This window comes from Parus major, chromosome 15 (assembly GCF_001522545.3).
Source record: "Parus major isolate Abel chromosome 15, Parus_major1.1, whole genome shotgun sequence".
Lineage (NCBI taxonomy): Eukaryota > Metazoa > Chordata > Aves > Passeriformes > Paridae > Parus > Parus major.
In genome coordinates, this window is record NC_031784.1 from 6,774,764 (window position 1) to 6,802,279 (window position 27,516).

The 27,516-nt window shown below is 43.6% G+C and overlaps 1 protein-coding gene and 1 long non-coding RNA gene across 3 annotated transcripts; one reads left to right on the plus strand and one right to left on the minus strand.

Moving 5' to 3' along the window:
* On the minus strand, positions 1–27,516 carry LOC107211750. 2 transcript variants are annotated; one of them, XM_015644166.3, is made up of 7 exons: positions 27,182–27,516; positions 13,036–14,021; positions 8,949–9,000; positions 8,746–8,848; positions 7,329–7,492; positions 3,292–3,537; positions 1–2,660 (listed from the first exon to the last, which is right to left on the minus strand). In XM_015644166.3, exons 1-7 carry the CDS (start codon positions 27,197–27,199, stop codon positions 1,923–1,925), a joined length of 2,307 nt encoding a protein of 768 aa, XP_015499652.1. In that variant the 5' UTR covers positions 27,200–27,516; the 3' UTR covers positions 1–1,922. The 2 variants fall into 2 exon arrangements, with proteins under 2 accessions (XP_015499652.1, XP_018863916.1); XM_019008371.2 differs by lacking the exon at positions 27,182–27,516 and adding an exon at positions 21,793–21,984.
* LOC117245174 lies at positions 3,534–6,835 on the plus strand. The gene is made up of 2 exons (XR_004499519.1): positions 3,534–4,032; positions 4,122–6,835. It is a non-coding gene; the product is annotated as an uncharacterized LOC117245174 (long non-coding RNA).

Consider the following 27,516-nt stretch of genomic DNA (forward strand, 5'->3'; position numbering starts at 1 on the left):
TGAGTAGTTAAACATGCTTTTATTGAAAAAGCCACTTTTTCCAGCCCTTCAAATATAACTATTGTCAATAATTGAACACAAGTACTTTCCAAAAGTAGATTTTAGTATTTCAACCTTTAGAAATGTAATAAGTAACAGAACATTGAATTATGATGTATATTAATGCAGTGGAAGTTATTGTTAGAGTACTGAAGACTTCTAAATATTTTTAAAATCATAAATATATTAACTCTTCCCTTTGAATCAAGTAGCATTAATTTAAAACAACAACAACAAAAATACCCACCAAAAAAGAACCAACCAACACGGAGCCAGACTTTGGCACTTCAAAACTACTCAACACAGTCTGGAAATAATAAATGCAGAGACTTGTTTGCTCTTCATGGTTGAGTCAACTGCTAAAGGGCAAATGTGGTTTTGCTTCCACTGCTACCAGCTGCACGGCTTCTATGTCTAGGTAGACATGTAAACATACAGAGAAAATATAAGGCAAAACCTATAGTCTTGTGTTGCATATCTCAGACATTAATAGGTGGCAAATGGAAGCTATAATAGCAGGTGAAATCATAAATAATTCAGTTAAATATTTCAGGAATCAGTCTTAAGTGCCTTCACAGAGAAGGATTAAGATAACTGGATGCACACTGCAGCTAATACAGGGGAAGACTTGTGCAGATGATTTCTTTCTGACATCTGTTTCATGACATACTATTGCTTTAAAACAATGTGCTGTCTCAGCTGCAAAATGCAGCTTCAGAGGGAATTCTTATATTTAAGAAAAATAGTTCTGAATTGTAGGATAAACATGCAGGAGTCTCTTGCAAAGATAGGAAAATATCACCAGGAGGCAATTAAAATACTGATGGGGTTATTAAAGGCAATAGGACTAGAAGGCTTCCCTTTGGTTTAGTGTTCCATTGAATGCCCTGGATTTGTACTGGGGGAGGCACAGCCACATACAGTTAATTTCTAAAGAAAGTGAACTCTCAAAGTTTGCCCCACCTTAATTCTGTCTTTCAAGTCTTGCCTGCTAAAGGAAGTGGAATAGTTCTCTAGTCAGTGTGCGTTACCAGCAATAAATAGCTGGTGGATATAGGATCAGAGCAGCTGCAAATATCCAAGTGTTGGATGCTGAAGACTATTCCTAGTATTTCAGTGTTTTTGTACACATGCTCCTGTTGCCATGAGGAGTCATTTAATGTAGTGAACTGAGGTGTTCTAAGCCTATGTAGACCTTACAAAGATAAAGCTACATCAGACTTTAATTGAACAAGCATCTGGTATTGGATTGCTCAGCTTGTCTGTACACTTCTCTAAACAGGAGATGAGATAATCTTGTTCTTTAATATTAGAGTTGCTAATACTTGGTAAGCTTTGTGCTAGACTGCAGAAGATATGAAATACTTAAAACGAAGTTTACAAAACTGTATGCAAACATGCATGATTGAATTCTTACCCTTGGCTTGGCAAGACTTGGATTGTACAGGCAGAACTATAAACAGAAGTTAACTCAGAGCTCCCAACAGAAAGACTTAAGTGATACCACAGGGACAGGGGACTGATTTACAGTTTAGGTATAAACCATGGTGTTACTGCCCCAGGTTACTTTCATTCCCATCCCAGAAAAGGGTTTCTGCGGTCTGAAGTACCTTTTCAGAGGATGCTTTCTTGTACAAACTACGTCCAAATCTCATGCAGGAGAAGAGAGATGAGGTTAGCGAGCATAAGGGGAGATGACATTTGTGCTGTGCTGTGCTTTGTATCTTTGTAATCTCAGTCCCTACATGCGGGAAGCAAAGACTGCTCTCAACAAAGCTGCCACATGTGACTGCCACACTCAACTGCTCGGCAAAGCTTCTGCTCTGCTCCTGTCCCCGTTCCCTCTAGGTTTGGGAACTGATGTTTCAATCTTTCCGAGGACATCACTGGACTGAAGCTTGGCACAGCGTAGGAGCAGTGGGGGTGTCGCAGTTCTGTGAGGTCTCAGTAGTGTTGGCATCTCCACCTGCTGAGCTCTGCTGGTCCCTGGAGGAGCTGGGGGCCTTCCCGTGACCTTTGTATGAACTGGGGGATTTTGCCCAAAGGGGAAGACTCGATGTGAAGGTGGCAGAGCTGTTCCCCTCTGCAGTTGGAACCACTGGCTGTTTTTCTGGCAGGGCCAGAGCATACACAGCATTTTGCTCTGACAGGTGATCTCCACACTGACTAAGGTGTTCTGCCAAGACCAGAGGCTGCTGATCATCCCCTTCTTCAGAAATAACAAAAACTGGTTTGTTTTTATCTGTTTCTGCCATAAGCTCCTTTGTTTTTGAACCGTTGACCAAGTTGATTTTCAGTGGGTTGGAGCTCTCTAGAAGATTTTTGGGGCTTTGGCTGTTAACTGGAGATGCTGCCCCTAGATGTCTTGAGGGATCCAAGGACCTGACATGTTTGGTGTCAGGAGAACTGGCTAAAAATCCAAAATAAGGGTTCCCAAATCTGGATTTCTTCAAATTGCAGGAGGTTAACTTCCGCTGCCTCTGTGCAGACAGAGTGAGGGGGTATGAGGCATTACTGGCAGATGAATCAGAGTAAACAGTCTCTGATGCTCCCTCTATCTCAGTGGCTGAGATTACCTTTCTGGTTGGCACAGCTTGGGATCTTGCAGCTGTAGAAAAGCCCTGCACAAAATAGTACCAAATTAGTAGACATGCTGTAAAAAGCAGCTCTCTCTGGAAACACTGATCCCAAGAGAACTGAAAGTTAAAATTCCTGGTTATTTTAGTGGTGAGATGCATTATTTAAGAAAAACCTATGTTATTACCTTAAAAGGAAAGAAACATCCTTTATTAGCTTTGTAACAAGCTGTTGGTTTGATGACTACAGTCAGTGAGACCCAGATATCTCTGCCACACCTACGGATTCCTTGCAGTGCAATAATAATAAATAAATGTTAATAAATTCAAGGCATAACCAGGGGGAAAAAAAAGCACATGTCAGAACACTCAATGAGATAATCTTGTCTGAAGGCATTTTTTAATGTTCTTCTGGTCTGGCAATAATTTCTTAACCAGGTGCCAACTGCTGGAAAATACAGCTGCTTAATATTTTAGGAAAGCCTGGCTAAATCACAGTGTAATTAGGCCAGAGACATATATTTAGGCCATACACCAAGGAAGATGGACTGAGATGTGTTTGCCCTGCAGGACAGAGAGGTGAGGCACTGTCCAAGGGGAAAACGTGTGCCATCAGTGAACAGTGGGACATACTGCTACTGAGACCCCAATATCCTCCCCTCCCTGCAAGACTTACACTGCTGTCAACCAGCTTTGTGAAGGGGCTGTTGGTGCTCCAGCTACACCATTTTTTCTGTAGCTGTGGTATTGGAGCCAGGAAGTCGTGGAAGGTGCGGGCGCTCCAGGTGCGCTGCCTGGGACAGGGATTCTCCAGCTGCACATTCCCCTTCTCAGCAGCGTCTGCCCCTGCAGCCGTGGGGTGTGAGCTCAGCCAGTCAGACACAGAGGCCGGGCTTGTGACACTTCTTTTCAGGTTTTTGTCCTGAAAAGAGTAAATGAAGATCATTTACAGGCATCTTTCATCAAAACATTTTAAAAACACTTTGAAAACAGGCTGTTAGTGCAAGAGACTGATTGATTCAGCATTCTCAGAGGATGTAACTTCTCCTTATTGTTCTTCCAGTGTGCTGCCTGAAGCTTGCTGGCTTCCCTGGAGGAAAGTTTTACCTTGCTTCCCCAGTTTCAGGTTTAAAGCTGAAGTGGGAAATTTCAGCTATATAAGATACAGTCTTACAACTCTCAAATATATGAAATATCTACAGCTTAATTTTACTGGAAGTATTTGATAGATCAGAGTTATAAACTTCACTGTGTAAAACAGAATTCTTCCACTCTGTTTAGCTCTTGGAAGGCTCCAGGTGTGTCTGTCTGGGGAAATAAAACTTAAGGGGGATGGAGCCTGCTGAAAGAAATCTAGAAGCAAGCAAGAAGAGAATCAGAAGTCTCAAAAATGCACAGTTTGGGAGAAAAAAATGAAGTAAGTGGTTCTCTTTATCCTAGGGATAGGGAAGAATTAAAAAATAAAAATAATGAAAAATAAAGAGAAAGGAAATAATCTGTTCTCAGTGTATGTCCTGAATAGAACAAGAAGCACAAGAACTGGATTGGAGCCAAAGAGAGTTTCATTTCACATAAAAATGCTCTTCGGGTGGACAACATGCTTTAGGAGTAGAACAAGACACCCAGACAGGTGCAAAATTGGCATCATCGGAAGGTGAGACTACATTAAACTGCTGTCACCAGCCCTGGCTATCAGCAGAGTTGATCAGACATGGGTATAGACAAGCATCTCTTCCATACATCGTAAGTTCTGATGTTGCATTTGAAATCACAATTTTTGTACTTAATATTGATATGAGCTTAGAGCCAGAAAAGTTAGAGAATCCTTGACATTCCTGTGAATCTCCTTTCATTCTTACTAATACTTCACCTGTTATTTAAGCTTCCTGTTACACAACTCTATACATATTTTTAGTTTTCAGCTGTGCGAATATGGTTGTCATGAGAAGAATGCAAAATCCACATTCCCAAAGTTTACATAGTTCTTTAAAGAGTGTCTGAAATAAATCCCACAGTGTCCTGGATTTAAAAATCCTGAGAAACCAGAAACATGTAATTTGTTATTTCTGAGAAACTGAATCTCCCAAGTTTCTGCAAATCAAAGAAACTATTTAGTGAATGTGTCATATTGGAAATGGATGGGCAGAGAGGCAAGAAATTAGCACTAGATCAGAAAAAGAAACTCAGTAGGAAGCCAGGAGAGGCATCAGGCTCTGGATAAGTTTGTTTCATTATTAAGTTCCTAGTCTAAGATTTTATTAAAGGGACAATCTTTATTTATAAATTTTTAAGCTGCCTGTCTTCTCCTCAGTGGCCCTTTCAGGCTTAGGATTTTTTATTCTAATATTATAAATACCTCCAAACTGACGTAAAAATTAGCCACTGGTTTTGAGATAGATACACTGGAAGTAACTGGGAAGATGAATAATGTATTTTCTAGATTTTGAAAATGTTTTGGCAAGAAATGTTTGTTAAACTTCCATGATCATACTCTTTACTCAAACCTTTGCATCTGAAGTTTGCAGTGTCTGATCAGAAGTCTGAGATCTTGGTCATAAATTAACCAAAGGGTGACTGATGCCTTAAACCAGAGGGGATTTAGAAAGCCATGACACTATTGGAGGATACCTGGATTCTCCCCAAAAGCCATCCCACCCTCCATTTCCTCATGCCACTCACAAATAGGGGAGGTTTTTGCTCTCCCTACTCATAACACAGAACTGGTGTCTTCAAATAGGTTTTAAAAGCTGCAGAAGCAAAATCCAGTTAATCACTGGCTCAGGCCCAGCAGAGCTGAGGCTCACACTTAAGGACCAAGCAGCCAGACACAATTCCTCAGGGAAAAGATCAAGATGACTTTTTTAATGAAAGCTCCTTATAACTTGACAAATTCTAGTCAAGCATTTAGCATGAGGTGAGTCTGCTGGCATTATTTACTGTACTGTGAAGGCTCAGGATTTCACACATGTTTTCACATGGGAATAACTGCTTAGCTCCTGCCAAGGAACGGGCTATGCTCCAGCAGATCTCTCATCCCACTGCCTAGTGCTGGGCCACAGAGCCATGCACCATCTCCTCTGTGAGGCTTGTGCCTGGCTGGCCAGCAGCATTTCACACCCTAAAAATACACATCTAAAAATTCAACTGTAAACACGTCTAACAATCAGGAACCCTTGGTATCAAGTGGCCTGATGAGAACCCCTTTGAGTGCAGGTTTGTAATTAGTCTGCTGGGCTCAGTTTCCACCCCCCTGGAGAGGATGGTCTTCAGCTGTGGGGAAAGAAAGGCCCAGGGCTTTGAAAAAGGCCCAGCAGTGCTGCCAGGTTTGGTTTTCTGTTCCTTGAGGAATTTGGTTGGGAGTATTGACTCACTTGTGTGCTTGCATGGACATCACTGAGGAGAGGCTTGCAAACTAAATAACATGTTTAATTCTTTGGGTTTTCTTAAAACTTTTCACTGCTTTAACACTCTTTTACCTTTTTTTATTTTTTTTAATGTATAAATACCCTCTGAAGATTGCTTGCAGAAGCAATGTCAGAATAGAAATGGGGGGCTTATGTGTATTTGTTCCTTCTGACTGAAGTGGGGAAAAGGGGCAGGAAAATGGTTTTCCCTCCTGCCTAGCAGCTGGATGTGTGTGTGGCTGCCACCAGGTAAAGCTCTCTGCACTGGAAAGGACTGGGGAGAGCAGGTGTTTGTTCAAGGGTGCCCAGTCTGGCTACAACTCCCAGTGCCCTGCCCCACAGAAGGTGATGTTCAGGCAGGGGAAGGCTCCAGAGCTGTTTACCATTCTTTCCCCCTTTCTGTTCATCAGGGTGGCCAGCTGTAGGAAAAGCCCAGCACGTGTCCTACACCAGCGTAGGAAAAGCCTGACCAGCCTGGCCTCCTGGCTAATTTCCTAATCAAGTGCAGGGATACAGAATGCTTTTGTTTTTTAAACTGTGACAGAAGTATTGCACAGCCTGTCCTGGGCATGTGAGTTCCTTGTGCTGGTTGTTTATCCTCTTGTGGGAAAAAGAGAGAGGGCACTGGAGAAGACAGTATTGACCTGAGAAAGCTTTAGCAGACATTAGTAATGAATGTGCTCTGTCTGCACTCACTCGAGGTTGAAGAGGTGACAGCCAGACCTGAGGCTTCTGAGCCATCATCTGTTCCTAAACAAATAAAGGACCAGGAGTCTGGGGGAAAGAGCTAAAATAAGAGAGAGCCTGCTGAATCAATTCAGGTTTCTGTTTGAATTTGTGAGGCCCTCAGTGCTTTCACATGAAGTAATTGATTTTTTTGGAGCCGAAACTGTTAATTTTCACATCAGCTTGGTGAGACATTTTCTGCCAAGCTGAGGAACTAACTTCCCTGATCACTTGGAGCGGTGGGGAGGAGTAGGTCTGACTCCCGGGTCTTTCAGTTGCTACAGCTGGTAATTTTAATGGAAGATTAGCTTTGCCAATTAACACTTCTGCATGTTGGTCCTACTGCCCACTGGCAAACATCTCCATTATTTGCTAGCAGAGGTGAGGTAGGGTTCTGCATTTGCTCTTCCCAAAGCTGGGAAGATACTGGCTCAGGGGATCACTGCCCACATCATTTGATGACAGCTCAGCTTGAGGGGTAGGAGAATTGCCTGCCTAAGTGGGCATTAGGCATAAATGGACAGGTATGACAAGTGCTGTCCAAGAGGGACATCCTGCTTGCTAGAGGTGCTGGGGAATGTACCTGTATCCTGTAGGTGGTAAAGCTCAGCCCACTGGTCCCAGGTCCAGCAGAAATGATAAACACTTCATCACTCCCAGTCTCAGTGGTCACTGCAGAGATGGAGGAGGGCACATCTGGGTCAGTGTCCTGAGGAGACCGTTCCGTGCTGCCTCTGCAGGAAGTGACTGGGAAAGGAAGAAAAATCAATAAAGACTGCTTGCAAGAGTCCAAAACATCTGTTACCAACTCCTCCATGACAAACCCTCCTCCCTCCCTCTCTCTCTCCCTCCCTCCCTCCCCAGACGCTCCAGAATGGGCTTTGGCTGGTTGTTGCACCAGCCAGAGCAAAATTCAAGTCAACAGTTTGCTCTCCTGAAAGTGCAAGCTTTAAAAAAAAAACCAAAAAAGGAGAGGAGAAACGCCCTTGGGTCTGCTTTCTACTAAAAACAGACATGAGCTGAAATTCCTTGTGTTAAACACATGAGGTTGTGCTGCAGATCAGAAACTTGCAGACTTGCTCAAATCATTATTTATTTTTATTTACTCATACATGTTAATATTGGGAGCTGTAGTTTTTTGTTAAACCCCAGTGAAGCTGCTTCTACATGCTCCTGGAGGGCCATGGAGGGGGTGTGTTTCTGCATGTGTCCCCAAGGCCTATCATCTGGTCCAGGCAAGGAGAACTCTGGCCACAACCTCAAGAAGGAGATGGGAAGCAGTCATGGCTGGGAGCACAGAATTAGCTTTTTATGGAAATGCCCTTGTGAGAGCTGAGTGTGTAGTGGCTGATGGTTCATGGGGAAACTGATGGTGTGTCACAACACCGCATAAAGTCGCTCCCTGTTGGCCTCCACTAACCAGAAGGGGCACTGGGACAGTTCATATGCTGTGACTCAAAATTGCAGCAAGTGACATTCTCTGCAGCTTGGCTGGGATGCTTTTTTCTGGAAGCACACTGAGGTAAATGTCACCTAAAGCACCTCCGTCCATATAGACCCACAGAAACTGAGCTCTGGGAGCTGGAGTTGGCCAAAGACAATTTGAGCATTGTAAACCCCATCCTTTCTGGACAAAGTTAAGCTGGGGCAGGTGAAACTCTTCCCCAGTTTATGGATCTGTGTAAGTTGTTTGTAGCAGCCTGAACCCAACGCATTTGCTCTGCTAACCCAGTGTCTCTGCAATGCCATGTGCTGCGACAGCTTGTGTTGGCAGCGTGCTGGAGCTGTACTTGTGTGAGCTCCTTGCCAGGGGAATTACCCTACCAGGGAGGGGGGAGCAGCAAAGGACAGCCCCACAACAAAGGCTTTCTGCTGTGGAGTAGCTCTCCAGCTGTGCATGGGCGAGACAGTGACGAGGGCTGTGGGGAAGAAACTATCTGATGAACTGGCCCAGGGCTCCGGGGTGCCCCGACCTGCTCCGGCCGATGCCCCGCACTTACCCGCCTGCTCCCGGCTCACAGAGTGGTTGTTGTTTTCATTCTCCCGACTTGGCACCACCAGCTGGAGCTCATTGATATCGACAGTGGAGTTCTGGATCCTGTTCTACAACTCAGAACATGCCCCAGTAAACATCGTCAGATAAACAGTGCAACAGCCAACATGAAAGAGAGAAACAGAAATTGCTGAAGCCATTAGCACTAACCTCCTGGTCACTGCATGCGTTGGATGAGCTCCTTTTGGGGCACGTTCTCTGCCTGAAAAGGAGAGACAGCAACAACAACAACAAGCCCTCGAGTGAGTTAAAGATCCACAGCAGGAAAGTTCTCGGCTCTGCTCATCCTGCGAGGGGAACCCAGCAGGTTATGAGCATCCAAAATACTTGCCAAGACTCAAGGCAGCAAGGCCTGTAAACAAGGGGAGAAAATTATATGCTCATGTGGTGGAAAGTCAGCTGAGAAGAGAAGAACCTGTCATCTTCTTCCCAAGCTCACTGCAAAAGCAGGAACAGAGCTCAGACCTCTGCCAAATCCCACCAGGCTCCCCCCTGACAGCTGCTCTTTCACATCAGTAACTGAATAGCAGGACTGAGATCCTTCAGTCTGGGCAGTGACATCCTTCTTATCCTGCTAGACAGAATATTTCATCTGCATAGCTAATTCTGCATACTGGGTTATATTTAGCAAGCAGAGAGCATCCGATGCTGTTCATTTGTATGACTGTTTCACTAAAAGGCAGTGCTGTGGCAGATGATGATGGGATGAATGTGCCCCTTGGCTGAAGGGGGATACAGGCATGTCCTTAGCAATTTTTTTCATATTTTTGTTGAAATTGACATTACAAAACAACTAGGGTTACAAACTTTTGGATGAATAAGACTTAAAGATATCACAAAGAAAGGCTGTCACTGGTGGATGTGATAATGACTGAAACAATGTAGTCTGTGCCCAATGGTTCTCCAGGGGACAGTGCAGACACGGGGAAGCATTAGGCACTGACTGATGGGATACAACCCAGATTACTGCAGAAGCAAATTCTCACCCCCAGGTGATGGATGGGCAGCAAGAAGTGACTGTCAGGGCAGCTTGGGTGGGGAGAGATGGCAACACTGAAGGCTTGATGGAGTCACTGGGCACTCAGGGGTTGGGAGGCTATGCAGACATAAAGTGCAGTTGCAATTCATGGGTTGCAACCATACAGCAAAAGTTTGATTGCATGGGACAGGATTAAAATTAAATAAGGTGGACGTATCTGTTGTTCCTGGGGCTTGGGAAAGAAAATAAAAAATCCCCCATTACTCGAGCCAGGCTTCATGGCCAAAAGTAATTAGAAGTATTGGCCAACTAACAACTGAAGCTTTCATTCCCTCCCCAAGTAGCAAACAAAAGCTGCAGTGTGGCAGAGACTTGGAGTTTCCCCAGAGAGCTTTGCCCTGCTCAATGCAATGAGCCTGAGCAGATACTGCTGATGACTTGGTGCACTGGAGTGGCAGTGGGTGCCAAGCCCTTCCCAAGCCATTTCTACTCCTGGCAAGGCAGAGCCTGCTACTTTTAGCTGAGCAAGAGCAGCAGACAGAAATGGAAAAAAAAATCAACGGCTAAACCTGGTACCAGAGGAATAAATAAAGTATGAAGAGAAAAGAAAGTGGAAGGCAAGTTTACAAGGCCAAGAGCTTCCAGGTTTTTCTTGGCATCCTCTGCAGTGCCCAGTCCAGCCAGCAGAGTGTCCCTGGGCCTCGGGGGGCTGGTCCCAGTTCTGAGTGTGCTGCACTGGTAAAGCACCATCATTTCCCCCCTCAGCCCACCCCGTGCTACCCTGACATTTTCTGCAGTGAGGACAGACTGTGGCTAATACACATTTGACACCTGATTTCAAGCCCCTATTTAGGACAAGAAGCATAAAATAGAGCTCGATGGGCTCAATCTAAAAGAAGTTTAGTGCTTAATGGCCTCAGCAGTCTTATTCTGAGCTGCATTAAAAACCCACAGCTGTGAGGTGTGAGCAAGCTCCAACCAGTGCCAGTGGTGCTGGGGCCAGAGACCAAAGCAGTTCCCACAGTAAAGAGGGAGAAAAGACAACACAGGTGAGATAACTCAGCACAGATCATCACTTCCACCTGGTGTCACTTAAATGCTGTGAAGTCTGACAAAAAGTGGTGTAATCAAGGCTTCCCAAGAACAGCATGCAGGGAATACAGGAGGCTGGGAGAGCAAACATCCTGTCAAGAGGCTAAAGGAGTAGGGCTAGTCTCTATTTACATTCAGTCAATAGCTGGCTAAGGTATAGATATCTTTTAAAAAAAATAATAAAAAAGAGTTGTAGAGCAATGAAGAGGCATAAATGCCAGTGTTAAAAGAAACAAGCCTAATCCTGTGCCATAGGACCCCTGGTAGGATGTATTCCCAGTGACCAGAACACACAAACATTGGTGTGTGGGGCTGAAATCCTGTGGGCTTTTTTTTTTTGTTTCTGTTGGTCAGCAAGAGCAGAACATTATTTTGTAAACATCTGACAAGCAAAACGCCAAACTGTGAATGTGAGAAGCATGGCCTGACTTTCTAAACAGGCTTTGCAGAGGAAACCTCAGCCAGTGGAGCCTCAGATTGCCAGTGTACTTTTTGGGTTGAATAATAACTCTGCTCCATGGATCGTTACAGTGAAATTAAATAGGGGTATTGGAGCAAGAACAGCCTACTCAACATGTGTATCAGCCCAGACTGCTGCCATAGCAAAGGGAGCCTGTTTCTGTCTCTTTTGAAGATTGGCAAGGGTATAAAAATAAAGTATTTGGTATCTGGAAGACATTTTCCACCAGACTTTTTCCTTTAGAGCTAGCAAAAAAATTGTGGTCTAAATTAGTGTTCTGCAAGCTCTTTAAAAACAAAAAGGTTAGTTAGATGTAGTACATGCAAGTTTAACTCTTACAGCTACAAAAAGCTCAGACCCTGAAAGCAGGAATTTCTATATATGGAGCAACAGAGATGATATTTAAGCTTCACCACTGTGCCCATGTTTTCTGGTCCCCAGTGTGACTGGCCTGCATTTCGTTTATTCAGCCAGAGCTAAAATGCAGCCTCCATAAGGAGAAGGAAAAGCAAGTTGCTCAAACCAGCCCCAGTGGTGAGGGCTGTCTGGGCAGTCCTGAGACCTCTGGGGTTGGATGATGCACACTGGATGAGGCAGGGGATGCAGGAAGGGAGAAACCAGAGCAGCTGTGTGATGGCTCTGGGAAATGAATACTCGTCCTGCTGATACCCATCCAGCAGAGTGGAGCCCTGCAAGGGGCACTGTTTGTTTCAGTTTACCTGATGTTGACATTGAAGTCAAACCATTTGAAAAACGGTGTTTATTTTTACAAAAACCTGGGGAGCATGGGCTCTGTTTTGAATTTGTTGGAAGGGAGAGAAATAAATCACTGTTTCTACAAAAATGTTTTCACTAGGAAGTTAGAAAATGCAAACATATGCTGGGGGGCGGAGAAGTGTTCCTAGGATAGATACAGAGAAAAGAAATATATAAAGGAGAAGTAATTGACTGGAGAGGCATGCTTGTGTAACTGTCTGGTTTTAGCCTTTAACTAGTTAGCATCAGGACCTGGAAATTCACAACCCAGCCTGACCACCAGCTCACTTGACTGGATCATTTTGGATTGCATTTGGGAACAATGAGAGGTACTGCAACATGGCTCTGGGCTCTTCCTCAGCATCAAAGGGATGTGCAGATGACTTAACATACTGAATGCATTGGATTTAAAATGTCTGCACAGTCTCTTGGATAAAATATGCTACAGATGGGAAAATATTTTTAAATCTTAATTCTACGTGGTAATACTTTGGTTATTATTTACTTTTCTGCAGAGTGCTAGTGATGGTTAGTTAGAGCCAAACTGTGGGAAAAAATGCAGTGACTGTCAGCTCAGCCCACTCAGGAGACTCAGGGAAGGATGATCTTTCTGTGCTGATTTTGTCCATCAGCCAGAAGCTGATGTGGAAAGGCACCACTGCTATTGAAACTAAAAGTGACCAGGAAAGTCCTGACTGTTGAGGTATTTATGCAGGAAAAAGGAAAGAAATCTGAGGTAGAGGAGCTGTAGGAAAGAAAACTGAGGAGCCTAAGGCAGGAGCAGTGAGTGGCACTGACTTCCTCCATACCCACTTTACCACACTTGGAGGACAGCAGGAGCTAGCAAAGCAAAGGAAACATAACTCTTTTCTGGAAATATAATTCTTGTCTGGTCCTTTCCCTGTGGATAATATCTCATGCTTCCAAGGCTCTGGTGTGCACCACCTTACCTGCAAGCTACACAGAGGGCAGAGAGCAAAGCAAGAGCAAAAACAATGATCCCTGTTACAATTGCCAGCATCATCATGTTCTCCTTCCTCTCCTGCCTCACAGCATCCACAGTGCTGGGGTCAGTGATGTTCCTGTACTCGAACAGCATCGCAAAGCCTCGGCCCCGGTCCGTGGTGGTGATCAGCTCCATAATAACCTCAACCATTTCCAGAGATGAACCAAAGACCATGGTCTTGTTTACAGGGGAATTTGGGCCGCAGAAGCGAGAGGAAAATGTGATGAGATCGGAAACATATAATACATCATGGGGACAGACATCCACTGCTGACTGAGGGCTGGAGGAGATTTCCAAGGGCAATGCTGTTGAGGGAAGAGTCCAGCTCTCTACTGTGACTTCATTTCTCTCACTAGCAGCCAGGTGGGCAAGCAAGATCTTCCCTTCCAAATCCTCTCCTGTTTCCAGGCCACTGGTGTTTTGCCTCTGCATTGAGACACTACCAGCCACGGGGAATGGCAGCTCCTCCTTGGTAATTGCTTTGGGTTCCTTCATCTGCTTCCACTGGTTTTCTTCAGATGCTTGTTTGGCTTCATCTTTTTTTGAGATGGATCCTGGAAGTTCACTCAGGTGACCAGCAAGGTCCTTTGACTGGTCTCTGGTGCTGCTCAGATTCTGAGCCACCTTTGATGCTGAGGCCCGGAGAGAGGGTTTTGTGGTGTGGACAGCAAATTCCAGGTTTTCCTCAAGAGAAGGCATGTCCTTATTTTCTGTTGTAGCAGGGGCTGTAAAGCCATCCCAGGGGGTTGGAGTTTCACTAGAGCTCTCAAAAATGTCAAAGTCAAATATTTCCAAGATGAGATGGGTTCTCATGGGAATGAAAAACTGCCAGACGCAGTGTGTCCCTGGGTAATAGTTGTTTGGAAAACCTGGTGACAAAATCAGGCCTCTTTCCATTGATTCCACCACTGCACCACAGGAGTAATACACCTGGGAAATAAAACACAGAATCTTACATCTTGCCATAGATTATACCCAGGATGCAGTCTGCCAGACCAGTGGAAGTTCTGGCTCTTTTCTTTCCCTTCAGAGTCTGGTTTAAGATGCTGTCAAGACAGGGGAATTCATTAAGCTTGTGCAAGTTTTAGCTCCTACTTCTGTGGAGCATCGATCTGATATGGGAAGCCACTCTTAGAGACTATGGAAGTGTATATTGTGTGGCCAACCTCCAAGAGAAATATAACCCACATAAGTAATTCACATAATTCTCACTTCCTACTACTGATAATTTGTGCTGTTGGCAAACATACAACTTTTTGACCACACAAATGTGTTGCCCTAAACAGTTGGTTGTGTGAGAAAAATCTTAAGAAGCTAAAGGAAAAATGTGTCACAGCATTTAAAACTCTGTGTTATTTTCATTACAAAAACGTTTTCATGTAAAAAAGAACCTTTGCATTGATGATCACCCATGATTCATCCAACCAACTCATCTTCTGTTTCAAGGACATTCAGCCTTATTTACTTCAATAAAATGTAGCTGCTTTGATTGGGCAAATTGTCTCTTTTTCAAGTGCAAAGCCTCTCAAAATAGTGACAGCAGATACCAGCTCTCACCAGTAAACCAGCAACCAACATACATTTTACATAACACAGCGACAGTTCCATGTGAACCTTCTATTTCTTCCCTCTCCACAAATAGCCTCCAGCCTCCAAGGAGGAAGGAAGTCCATAAATGGTGGCACTAACCACCATTCTGTGCTTTTCTAAAGGTGCATGAGGCTGCTTTTGTACATCATATTTACAACTACCTTCTCCCAAAGCCGCTCTCAGAGCCTTTTTTCAATATTCTTTCATAAATTTGCAGAGCACAGAGCCCAGTCTATGCCTTAGGCAATTGTTTTTGAAAAGGGAAAGAAAAGAAAACAAAACCAGAAGTGCTTAGGTCACAAGCTCTGTCTAGGAGCATGGGTTTACAAGCATTAATTGGAAAAGAAAGGGAATGCTTTGGGTTTGGTGTGGTTTTTTATTGGAAATGATTAGTCGTCTTGGTCTGTTATCTATTTAAACACAAAGGAACTTGGCAGTAGAACAAACAAAGCTTATGAAGTCCATAGAAAGCCACAAAGATCAAAATACTCCTTTTTTTTTTTTTCTCTCGCTCCCTCCCTTTGGCTCATATTGAAATGGAAAGAAAAAAAATGCAACACCAAATGTTAAAAGCTCCTGAATAGAAATAAAACTCCAGACCTGTTCTGTGAGGCACAACATTTGTTTTCCAGCAGGTGCTGCTCATATTCTGGGGGATTTCAGGGTGGATGCAGGATGACCACAGAAAAGGACCAAAACAGTAACGTGGGTGGAAACTGTGTTCTGTATTCAACTTGTAATCCAATATTTGACTTGTAAAAGTGTCATCTAAATCAAAACTTATGTTAATTATAGTGGAATAAGCTGCAGGCTGCTCATTTAAGGCACCTGGGCTGGACTACGGCTGGAAGTCTCAAGTGGAAAACAAACCACATTCATTGCCACACACATATTATTCTCTGTCTAATGCCTTAGAGTCCCACATGTAAAACGAAAACATATTAATAGAAATTTGCTGATCTTTTCTCCAGGGGGTAAAATGTTGGGGTTCAGTCTGGATTTGTTAATTTATGGTAAAAATCCAGGGGAAACAAGCAAAACTTGATGTCGGTTTAAGAGGCTACAGGTCCTAACAGTTGGATCCATTTACTAATTCACATCAGAATTATAGAAACATTTGTTGCCACATGGATTTTACTGAAAACTTGTGAATATGCTCCTCTTTCCTCAGGGAGAGGATGCCTCTTACACTTGGAAGAAGAATAGAGGGATTTTCTCTTTTTTCTCTTGTATTTCTTCCCTTCATCCCAGCATAATGGTGCAGTCTTGCCTTTGTTCCACACTAATCTTCTGAGCTCACTTTTAAACAAGATATTTGCATAGCAAGAAACAGTAAACACCACCTAACTTTTGCACTAACATATGTGCCCAGTTTAGGAGGCAGAATGTGCACCAGAACTGCTGCTCTCGCAGGGTGGCACTCCTGGATGTGGGAGGATCACAGATTGGCTCAAGCCTCCTTAAATTAGCAGTGATTGAGGGCTGAGAATTTGTTTTGAGGAATATGTGAACTGATCCAGTTGCCTTTTTTCAGACTCTGAGAAGGCGCTTGGAGGCGTTCACAGCCCCTCCTCTACTACCAGGAGACTCTGTTAACACCCGAGAGCTGCAGCCACCGGATCAGCGGGTCCTGTGGGATTCATCACCGAGTGCTGAATGGGGAATGCAGCCCCCCCAAATCCCTCGCCCCTGCTCTCAGGATAAGCTCCCTTTCCTGCCTTCCCTTTCACTCGGATCTGTCAAATTGTCATCATTTGAGGAGGAATATCTTGCACGTTCTGGGTACATCCAAGGAGTCTCAGATGAAAGGTGCCTCTTGAGCCACCAGCTGGCTACAATAAAAACCCCAAGAGCTGCCCTGCACCCCCAAACCTGGGCAGAGGGGGAAATGCAATGTGTGAATTCCTGAAATATGGCTGAAAGGTCATGGCAGTGGGAGAATTGTTCATTTATTACAGCCTGTGAGACCAAAAAGATTCAAGACTTGCTCTGAGATCAGGGAAAAAAAAACCCACAAGGGACAGGAAATGCAAGACAGATCTGAGGGAAAGGGAGGGGGAAGGATTTCTGATTAGTTTATAATCCCCAACTGAATGAATGACAAAATGGTTTTGTTCATTTGAATCACCCATTATGAACCCTGAGTTTTGCCAATTAGACACAGATGTTCCCTTCTGCAGCAAGCTATAGGCTTTTGACAGATGCAGGCAAAAAAAAAAAAAAAAATTGGCACATTTTTAATCTTTGCAAATGATAGGTTGTTGTCTTTTTAAAAACAACACCTGATATATGCCCACACCAATTAGGTGAATTATGAGCAGGGAGAACCAGATTACCAGTCCTGTTTGTCTGCTTTTCAGTACTTTCCTCTCTGGCCAGAGGTTCCAAATGTTTCCAACAGTTGTGTTGAACTGAATCTCCAGTCCATCGTGGTCAGACAAATCCTATCTGCTTTCTCTATTGGGGTAACAGGGGAACTGCATTTAGTATGTTTAGAAGTAACTCAAATCTCAGTTACTGCTGCTTGGCCACAGACACAATGGTTGGCTATTTCAGAAGATGACAAGATGTTGCATTTCCCCCTTTCACACTACACAGCCCACTCAAAAGCTTAAATCTTGTGCCATTACTAAAAAATGCCCCATTGTCATGTACTTACCTCCTCCTGTGTTTGGAGAAGTTAGTATTGACATCAGCTTTGAGCTATTTAAGATACACATGTGTAAGGAGTTATAAAGCTTCTGCACCAGGAAACACAGGGCTAAGGAGTACAAGGAGGACCCTGTTCTTGTCCCTCAAAAGTGATTGTGGAAGTGGTGCTCTGATGGTGCTGAGAATGCTCTGCTGCCCTCTGAGGAGCATGGCTGCAGCAAACCCACGTGTGATGCAGCTGTAGGGAGTTTTTCTTACACATAAAGCTGTGTTGGGTAGGAACAGATGTGGCCAGAAGTGACTGCAGGCCATTGCTCAGGAATCTCACCACAGACACCAGTGGCTGCTTCCTGAGGAGCACCAGCTCCCAAAGAAAGAGAAGCCCCTGCTGTATTGTACAGGGGTGCAGCACAAAGCCAGTGTGTCATTGCTTCAAAATGGATTCTTCTGTACATCAAAGACCTCTTGAGAAGCAGGAGGCACTGATGAAAAGCAGAATTCCCATGCATAAGAAGGAGAAAATTATTGTTTTGGCCAGATGGGATTTCACCATAAGGCCCACCCAAGACTATGCACGGGGAAGAGTAGTTATCATCATCTGAGTAATACAACTCTTAATTCTGCTCTTCACTCACACAACACCTACAAATGTAGGCCTGGAGCCTCTGCACTCTTCCTGTAGGAACACTGTCAGGGAATCAACACATTGCAAGGGAATCCCACTCCCTACAAGATTAATTTAATTTAATAATATAATTATCACCCTTTAGTCACAATTAGTGCCACAGAAGGCACCAGACTGGACCAGAGGCGAGATCAGAAGCAAGCTCCTCACTTTACCAGGACAGGACAAGTTCTTTCAGCAGCTCAGAGCAACTACACGCTCAAAACCTGCAGGGGTCTTGCAAAAAGCCATGAATGGCAAGTTGTGGCAGCCTCTAGCTGGCCCAGAGCCTCTTCAGTGATGGGTACCAGCCTCTGCCTGAACCACAGGGAGCAGGCATGGCTGGGTTTCTCAAGCTTCTCTGTCCTGCCTCCAGAAGAGAAGTGCTGCTGGCCTGAGGTGATGCTGGGAACCCAGAGGGAATGTGGGAGGATGCTGTGACGTGTGGCTGGTAAGAGAAGGTGTCGTGGCCATGTGGTTCAGCTTGTAAAGAGACAAGCCCTGCTGAAGAGAACTGGAAACAAAGTGATGCAAGGCCCTGGGTAGGGAAATCCTCAGCCCATTCGTGTTCTTAGATTTTGTTTCTTTTTCTTCATTCATGTTAATGCTGGTTATGAGAAGCTGCTGGTTGCAACATCCTAGAGGACACCATCCCACTTGCATCCCAAAGACTGTTTATTTTTGAAGTGTATTTATTTCAAAGAAAGGGAAGGAGGACATCCTGTCTTGATGTTTGATATTCCTCTGTGAGCACGATCTCAGATTCTCTGGCTTGAGACTTGTCCAACGTAGCTTGTTTTCTTTTATAAAATACCTAAGGAATAGCAAGTTCTTGTGGTGTGTACCCAGAGTCAGAGTGAAAGCTCAGCAGAGGAAACTGGAGACACACAGATGAGCCACTGAATTTCCACGACACCCTCAGGGGCCAAGCCACACACCTAATAGAGATACCCAGCTGCAAGGCTGCGAGGAAATGATGTGCAAAGTTCATAACCCACTTTGCCCTCATGAATGCTTTATGCACATCTCAATTCTGTGCATTGCTCACATGTATTTCGAGTTTCAGGCAGATTTAAAAATGTCACTTCCACTTCTTTTTAGAAACAAGCGTAGGAATAATCCACTATATTTCAAACTGACTGAACATTTAAGAAGTGCTGCATTTATTAGTCTTTTCAAGCACAGAGGCATATTAACTCCTTATCCAAGTAAAAGGGCTTTTTGGTCTTCGCTTGAAGACTGTACAAGAAAAAAACCTAATACTGGAGTAATTAGTGGAGGTGAGGATAGAAGCTTTTTATGAAGACCTTAGGCCTTTCAAAAAATCATTCTGAAGTGAGAATACTTGGTTATGATCCTATGATTTGAATCAGAGGGTTATTTTATGTTTTGTCCCTTCCTATAAAATAGCCCCACTATTTAAACACTTCTAAGGGTAGAAAAGAAAGAACTCCTCTGCAGGTAGATTTTTTTGCTTAATTTAAAAATCAAAATCCACTGCAGCTGCCTAGTGCCAGAACAGGACAGTGTATGGGCATTCCACAGTAGCCTTATCTTGTCAGCCTACAGCTGATTCAACAGAAGCCACAGGGGTAAGCAAATAGTTTCTGCACAGAGATGGATGCAGTCTTAGAATCCGAGATTGTTCAGCCTAGATGATTAAATTTAGCCATCTGAGCTCAGCATAGCATCAGTGGGTTGAAAATCCAACAAGCTTTATTTGGGATCACTCACCCCTCCAAAATTAAAAACATCTTATATGCACACATGCACACACACGTGTGTTTCTTTCAAAGAGCTGGAAACACTTCAAGGCTCCTTCACCAGCTCCTTCACATTTATTCTGCCCAAGGGACCTCTTTAAAACTCTGGCTGCACCAACATCTTTGCTCAAAACACAGAAGGGGAGATATGGCATCCCAGCTATTTCCCCCTTCTCCCCTCCAAACATAGGAAGTTTATTCCAAGTTAAAGATCTCTCAGACTCCTGAGGACATTTGAACTGAGCCAGTCACCTGGGATGAAATATGAAGTGGCCCAAACATTCAGCCAGAGCAAAGAGAAAATGCTAAACTTGGGGTTTTAAAAAGAAAATGAAAAGGAAAAAGGGCAAGTTGTTATTCCACAATCCCAGCTTACAGGGGAAAAACAAAATAAAGACAAGTCTTTACTTGCTGACATGGCTGGAACTCACTGTGAAGCTACCAGAAATATGATTCTTGTGGTTCCTAGCAAAAGCCCCAAGCTCTCCTCACAGTATTTCCAAGCTAGGGAAGTCTGAGCTCTTTGGATGCTCATCAAATACAGGCTCTGAGGAAAGACTATCCCAAGTAAGATAGAAAACTCCAGTCTGTTGGTTTAAGAAGTGACCACATTTCCTTCACTAACTGACTGATCTAGAGATCAAAGAGGGTAGGACTTTTCCCAAGCAGAGGACAAAGTTAATCAGGGATTTTGGAAAATTAGTGCTCTATTTAATTTTGCATTTTCAGCTCATCTTTTCATGCAAGGTTTATTTTCTTCCATTAGAATGAGCTAGATACAGCTGCAGCACATCTAACCTGTTTTTTCCACCTGGCAGTACAAGAATTCCTAGAAATACCTTGGAATTACCACTTCTCTCTCTGCCAAATTGCCTTTGCTGTTTGAAGCATGAGCAAAAGGAGACTCTCTCATCCCACATTAGGGCAACTCTTCAAGTGTCTCTGAATGATTGAAAATAGCAGAGTTAGCAGAAGCAGAACAGACATGAGACTGACACAGCACAACAAAAATTGCTGACATTTGCTTAGTTACTAGCTTCCCCCATCTCCCTTTTTTTTAATCTTTATTTGTAATTATTTTTCAGCTTGATCTCCAAAAGAGTTCCCATCAATTATGAGAGTACCCTGCTTTCTGAGGGGTCTCCCTTGCCCTCCCAATATCCCTGTCCCAACACAAACCCACCTTCTGCACACATGTAGTGCTCCCTGAGCCAATTCACACAAACAAGCTCTGAACGGGGTTCAGTGTGGGACTCAAGCTGGGCTGAGCATACATTTGCTTTTAATACATTTATGGTACCAGAGCAGTTGCACTCATGTTTTTAAACAAGGACCTAATACTTCTTGAAGTGAGTGCAACCTGCTGGATTTAAGCAAAACCAAACCCACATTTTTTAACAGATGCTCTGTTATTTTAGTGGTGGGCAGCAGCAGTTCCACCACATGAAAGTGATTACGGATGTGACATTTCCACTCTGCAAATCCCATTTTCAGGAAACTGACTTGTCTTGTATTCCTTCTTGGCCCACATCAGACAGCTTCACAGGGCCCTGTTTTCACATTTATCTCCAAGTTTTCTATTGTTTTTAATTATTTGCAGAACACTTGAAGAGAACAAATATGCAGGTAGGAAGGGAAGAAGGCTGTGAAAGCCTCTTACTGCAGGAGACAAAGAAAACAAAAATACTGCTAGAAGAGTAGGGGAGGGAAGCAGGAATGCAGTTCAGCAATTAGAGCAAAGAATGCAAAGTCTGAATGAGACATGAGAACTTGGAGGCCCAAATATGCCTCAGTCTGCAGACATGCTATTCTCTCTTATTCTTCCCATATGTGACTCTGCTGTAGCTCAAGCATCACAACAAGATTGCTAGGAAGGCACTGCTTTATTTCACTGGAGAACAGGCAACATTCTAACACTTCCTATGAAAAACAGAATAATCAGGGAGGATGGGAATGTTTGCATACCCTTGGATGGAGGCAAATAAGCTCTGCTGGGATGGAAAGAGGCTGGCAGGGCTCAGGGTACCCTCACCTGCTCAAGGTCTTCAGGGCCAGCTCCCAGAGCCTGCCTGTGGATGCAGCAGTCCCTGCAGCAGCTTTCCAAACCGTTAGGCAGGCATGGCCACAACAAATCCCTGGGAATCAAAGCAGCTGCAGAAGAAGTGGCAGGAGAAGGTCAGTGATCTCATTAGAGCCAGGAGGCCAGGGCCCCCAGCCACAGCGAGGTCCCAGCTCCACAGCTGCAGTGTGTTTTGATACCTGGCTCTGGCAGATTGCATAACTACACCATGAGGTCACCATCCCTCCTCCTTGATTCTCGCTCAGAACAGGAGGTGGGGAAAAGGAAAATCACAAGAAAACAAACATGGGCACTCCGACAACCACCAGGCACAGCGACGCACTCCAGCCTCCGTGGAGAACAACAGCCCTCCTCATTTAACTCCAGAGATGCTTGCTCCCAAACAACAAAAAAATGCTTGTTCTCAGAGACACAAGCAGGGGCTGTTTTCTGAACAATCACCCATGGAACAGCCCAGCTTTCCATAGCATGATCAGCAGTATATGCAGTCTGAGCATACATTGACATTTTGTGCTTGTCTTCAGGGCAAGTGGAAGAAAGGCAGTTGAATGCTCTGCTGCTTTTAGGAGGTTCTGGTGAGAAGAAAACCAGTTTGTCCTCATGAGGCCAGAGATGCCAACCTACACTGTAGTTATGAGCAGTAGGCAGATTTTTCTGCAGCCACAGACCTTTTTGAGTACCTGATTCAAGATTCCTATATAAGATGAAGAGTGCCCAGCTCTGGGTGCAAGGCTTTGCTGGCTAATTTGGCTCACTTCCTTCTGCAGGCAGAAGCCAGAGTTGTTTCCTACCGAGGGAAATTCAGAGCAATAGTTAGAGATGGTCTTAACAGTCCTCTGGAAGAATATGTCCCTGTCTCAGCAAAGGTGGGACTGCAGGAGGCTCATTGCTAACTCAGCCACATAAGGGCTCAGAGGTGAAGTCTCAGAACGCTGAAAAGAATTCCTCTTCTTTTCCATCACATCACAAATAGGCAGAAGTTTTAGTTCTCCCCTTTCAATTCTCTAATTAGGATGGAGCTGGATTCACCTACAAGATCCTTTACAAGTTACAGCTGTGATCTGTATTTTTAGAGCTAGAAATGCTTATGATGAATAGTTTTTCTCTGGGCTTGGCAGCTCATGGGTACATTTGCTACCTGTCAGACTCCCAGATTGAAGTTATCATTACAGGAGTCATCCTAGCATTCACTGCTACTCAATAGTTGTTGCATGTCTAGGTGCAGACATGCTTATGAAGTGGATAAAATGTTGGTAGAGTGTGAAATACAGATAGAAATGCTCTGGAAGAGACCTAGGCCAAGGCACAGGACATTTTTTCTTTAATTTCATTTACATCCAGGTGCTTTTACTAGAAACTAAGTGCCAGGTCTTATTCTGAACTCTTCTCTATCTTGACTGCAGCCCCACATTACAATATTAATTTCCTTCTTCTCATTTCAGTCTGAAAGGGACAAAAGCCAAATTGTTTTTCTATCAAATGATTTGAAAAATCTATTAAAATATGCAAATCCAGTGCTTGGAAAGACCCACTTGACTAGGCAGTGTTCCCGTGGGGACTATAACCATTACACCCATAAAGCAGAACTATTTTAAGCAGAAACCTCTCATAACTGTCTCATAAATTTATTGTGCTATGCTCATGTAACAAATGTGATCTATGTCCCTATGAGAGCAGTCTGAACACTGGCTTTCCCTTTTCATCACAACATCAGCTTTTATGCCCAAGGAAGCATACAACATATCTAACATAACATCCACAAGGGAGTGCTGGAATTCCCAGCCTTTTCTTGCAGACCTTTCGGACTAATCCTTGCAGGGGGGGAAAAAACAAAGCTAACTCTTGTGACTGGACACTCAACAGACAAATAGAGATTCTCCAGCAAAGATGCAAAATGCCCTATCAAATAAGAGCCCTCGTCTATACAAAGCTCATATCCATGTTCTAGTTTGTTTGGTTTCTTTTTCAGAAAATACCCTCATTCAAACATACAAAAAAACGTAAAGCCTTAGAAAGAGAAACAAAGGCATCATTTAGAGTGTCTCCTCAGGCAAATAATCCTGAATATGATGGGACCATGGTAAATAAAAGTAAGGCAGTGTAATGAAGAGTTCAAGATGCCATGACCATTTGCTTCAGGGCTTTAATAGGTCACATAGGTCTATTCTCTACTGGAGCAAGTTCTCATTAACAAAGTGTACACAACACACCATAGAAAAATTAACAGTAAACGATAGGGTTGGTGGGAACTGACAGGGGTGATCCAGAAGATCAATCTGGTTTTCATTTTCTATAAATTGAGCAGTTTAAAGCAGCTCAAATTAAAGAGTAGAAAACATGGCCAGATTGTTTTCTACTGCTTGGTAACCAGATGGAATATATAACAAAACAAAAGCTATAGTCCTGCAGTAGAAGTTTACTTGTGGAGTTCAGTATAAAGGTCCATTGAACAAGTTATGTACATCCATAGGAATCTGTAAAACTAATATTCACAAATTAACTACATATATATCACCTCCCAAATACATGGGAGAGATTTAAATAATGAAATCCATATGCACCTTAGGTACCCAAAACTGCTTTGTTTCATTTTGAAAGGACAAGAAACAGGAGAAAGGAGAATTGAAAAGCAATCCCATGCAAAGTTTGCTGGCCACTTACTGGGAAATAAACTTGGATTTTTAAAAGCAAATAAAACACACACATACATGTAAACTGGCCTGGCAAAAGATGATCTGTTTGTGCTTGGACTTCCAGCTACATAACCCTATTGTATCATTCAGACACTTCAGATGTTTCATGTGCTGGAAGCCTATTGTACAAAAGTATGGAGAAGGAAACATTCCATATGTGCATGCAAAACCTGAAAATATTCTGTGTCACCGTTACCCTGCTGCAGAGCTGTTATCCCAACTTTTTGGGGACCAGGTTGTTGTGTCACTAAAAGTCATTAGCAGGTGGGAGGGCTCATGCAGAAGACACAGGTAGCGCAAATGCAAGCAAAGAAAAAGCCTCTCCCATTTATGCAATCTTTTTAGCTTCCACATGAGCCATTGCTGCAGCTGGAGCTGGAGCATCCAGGGGTCTGCTATGGTCTGAGTGCTCAGTTTTGGATGGTATACAAACAGCAGCACTTCTCCCCACCTTGTTCTCTCAGGATTAGTCTCCTCTTGTGCGCTCTGGAAAGGGAAATTTCCAAGACTCCGTCTTTGCCAGGATTTCAGAGAGCAGGATGCATGTAAATTTTACTTTAGTGCTTACACATAAGGAAAGACCACGAGGGCACAGCAGGGAGGGTTGGGAAAAAGCTGAAAAAAGTATCACAGATACTGTAGACAGAGGAAAAACTAAGCCTGGGTTTGTTGTTACAGGGTCCCAACCAGTGAGCAGTTTGTTTTCCTAAATAAATCTGCTTTGCAGACATCCTTTCTTCTTCCCCATTCAAGTTTCAACCAGGAAACCTGGAATAAGTTGCTGTTGATTTTAGAGGCAAATCAGAGTGCTCATCTTGCTAAGCTCGCATTTAAAGTTAGTCTTGATGAGCAACTCCTTGGGGCCCTTGTATTCAAATAGTGAGGTGTTGGATTTACCTGAAGTGCCCACCCATGCAGATCTGGAGCACAGGAGGAAGTCAAGGGCATGGGCAGTCCGGGCTTTGAGCCTCAGTGCTCCCAGTAAAGGCTCCAAGTTTTCAGTCAAAAAATCCCTTTAATAAAAACTCAGTCTCTCAAAACAGCAGTATATTTACTAACCAAAACCAGGAGAGAGCTGGATTTAAATAGAATAAATGGATTAGAGCTCCCACTGCTAATCTCAAATTAAGTGCAGTATAGAGGAGGCACTTGGAAAGGCTGAGGGACCAACTTTCTGGGATTTGGATCAGGCTGGACCTTCAGAGGCATGTCATCCCACAGCTCCTGTACCCAGGAAGCTCTCATTATTGGCCTCCTTGGCACCTGACCCTAGCTAGTCCTGCTACACCTTAACAGAATAAAGAAATACAAATACTACAAAAACAGATCACTAAGAGACTGATGAACTTCTGAAATCCCTTCCTAAGAGCTGATAGTAGTTCTGAATGGAGGCTTGTGGCAGCCCATTTTGTTTAGTTCATTTGGTGTTGAAACCTGGCTGCTAATATAAAGAAATGAGAGGAGTAAAACACAGGATGAAAATGAGATAGTGTAGCAGGTTATGGCTTGCATGTGAAAAATTCACTTTTGTTTTGGCACTTTGAACACCACCCACCCCTGCTTTCTATTGAAGCATAATGGTACTGCCTGTACTCCCCAGGACCAAGGATTTCACATAGTTTCTGTAATTAGATATTTGTGCAACTCTGAAATCCTCTGATGAAAGGTACTGTAAAAGTATTACCAACTCTTCCACCCTTGGGTGAAAGGGCTCCACCCAAACCCAAATACAGATGTTGTCCTCAATGCACATCATTACTAATCCAAGCCAGCAGTACTTATGGCCTGATTTAAATCCTCCTGAAGTCTCAGATGACTTCTGTGAGCTCCAGTAGGGCTCTAAGAACTCTAGAAAGGAAATACAGGCAAATTAGCCTTTGCTCTTCTCAAAATTGGAACCTCCTTTCCATTGGCAATGACGTGAATAAGGATACTCGAAATGAACCATGGGGCCATTTGCTGCTGAAAGCTTGCAAGAGGAATGATAATGTTTTTACAGAGTTTGGAAACCAAGGCTGACAGTCAGGCTTCTCCCTGCTGCTGTGAAATTGTTACACATATTAATGCAAGTCCCTACTGTGCCCTGTCCCTGTTCCACCCTTCTCCTGCCATGAATTTGTACAAGAGGATGACTTTTCTATTTAGTACTTCCCATAGTCAAGCAAGCCTAAAAACCAGGCTGAATGTTTATCATTTCTAGATCTGGGATATCAGTGCATACTAAGAACAGTGTGTAATGGGAAGAACTGCTTTACCAGACCTGGTCTAGCTACACTACTCCTGGGTAGTCATTCTCTGGTACAAAATATGCCATAAGGTGTTTTGGGTTTTTTTTTAAGAAGAAAGGGAGATGGGAAGAAAGAGACCTGAATATTTTACCACTATTCCAGCTCTGTCACACAAAGAAGCACAGGAGAGAATAGTTATCATTGGTTATCACAGGAAAGTTTCTTTCCTGGGTCTTTGCAAACCAGTGCAACAGGATTATTTGCGCCAACCTCTTAGATAATAAAGAAAAAAGTTATTTCAGCATTTTCACCCCAAGGATGGTTGGTATCTCTACCAGCACTACAGTCTTTTAGCTCCTTCTGCACAAAGATTACCCACATAATTCCAGAAATCTTCTGCCACTGGCTTGTTTTTCTTACCTTGGCTGCTGCTTCCATTGCTGGCCTTGGCGAGCAAGAGAATTATGGCTCAGTTCTACAAAGAGAGAATCCCCAGTGCTGTGCAGAACTTGAGGCCAGCCTTGTCCATCTTCTCAGCTTTCAGCTTCTTCAGTGCTTCCGTAATTAGAATTATCAGGACTAAAACACTGTGGACATTATTGCTGCTTAGCGTGAAACTAACAAGGGAGTGCCAGATTTATAACACTCTGGCCAGGCAGAATTAAAAAAAAGTTACAAATCACTGCCCAGTTCCAGGGATACGTACTCCAGGATCTTATTTTGCCAGAGACTCCATGTGAACTTTAGCCCCTAGA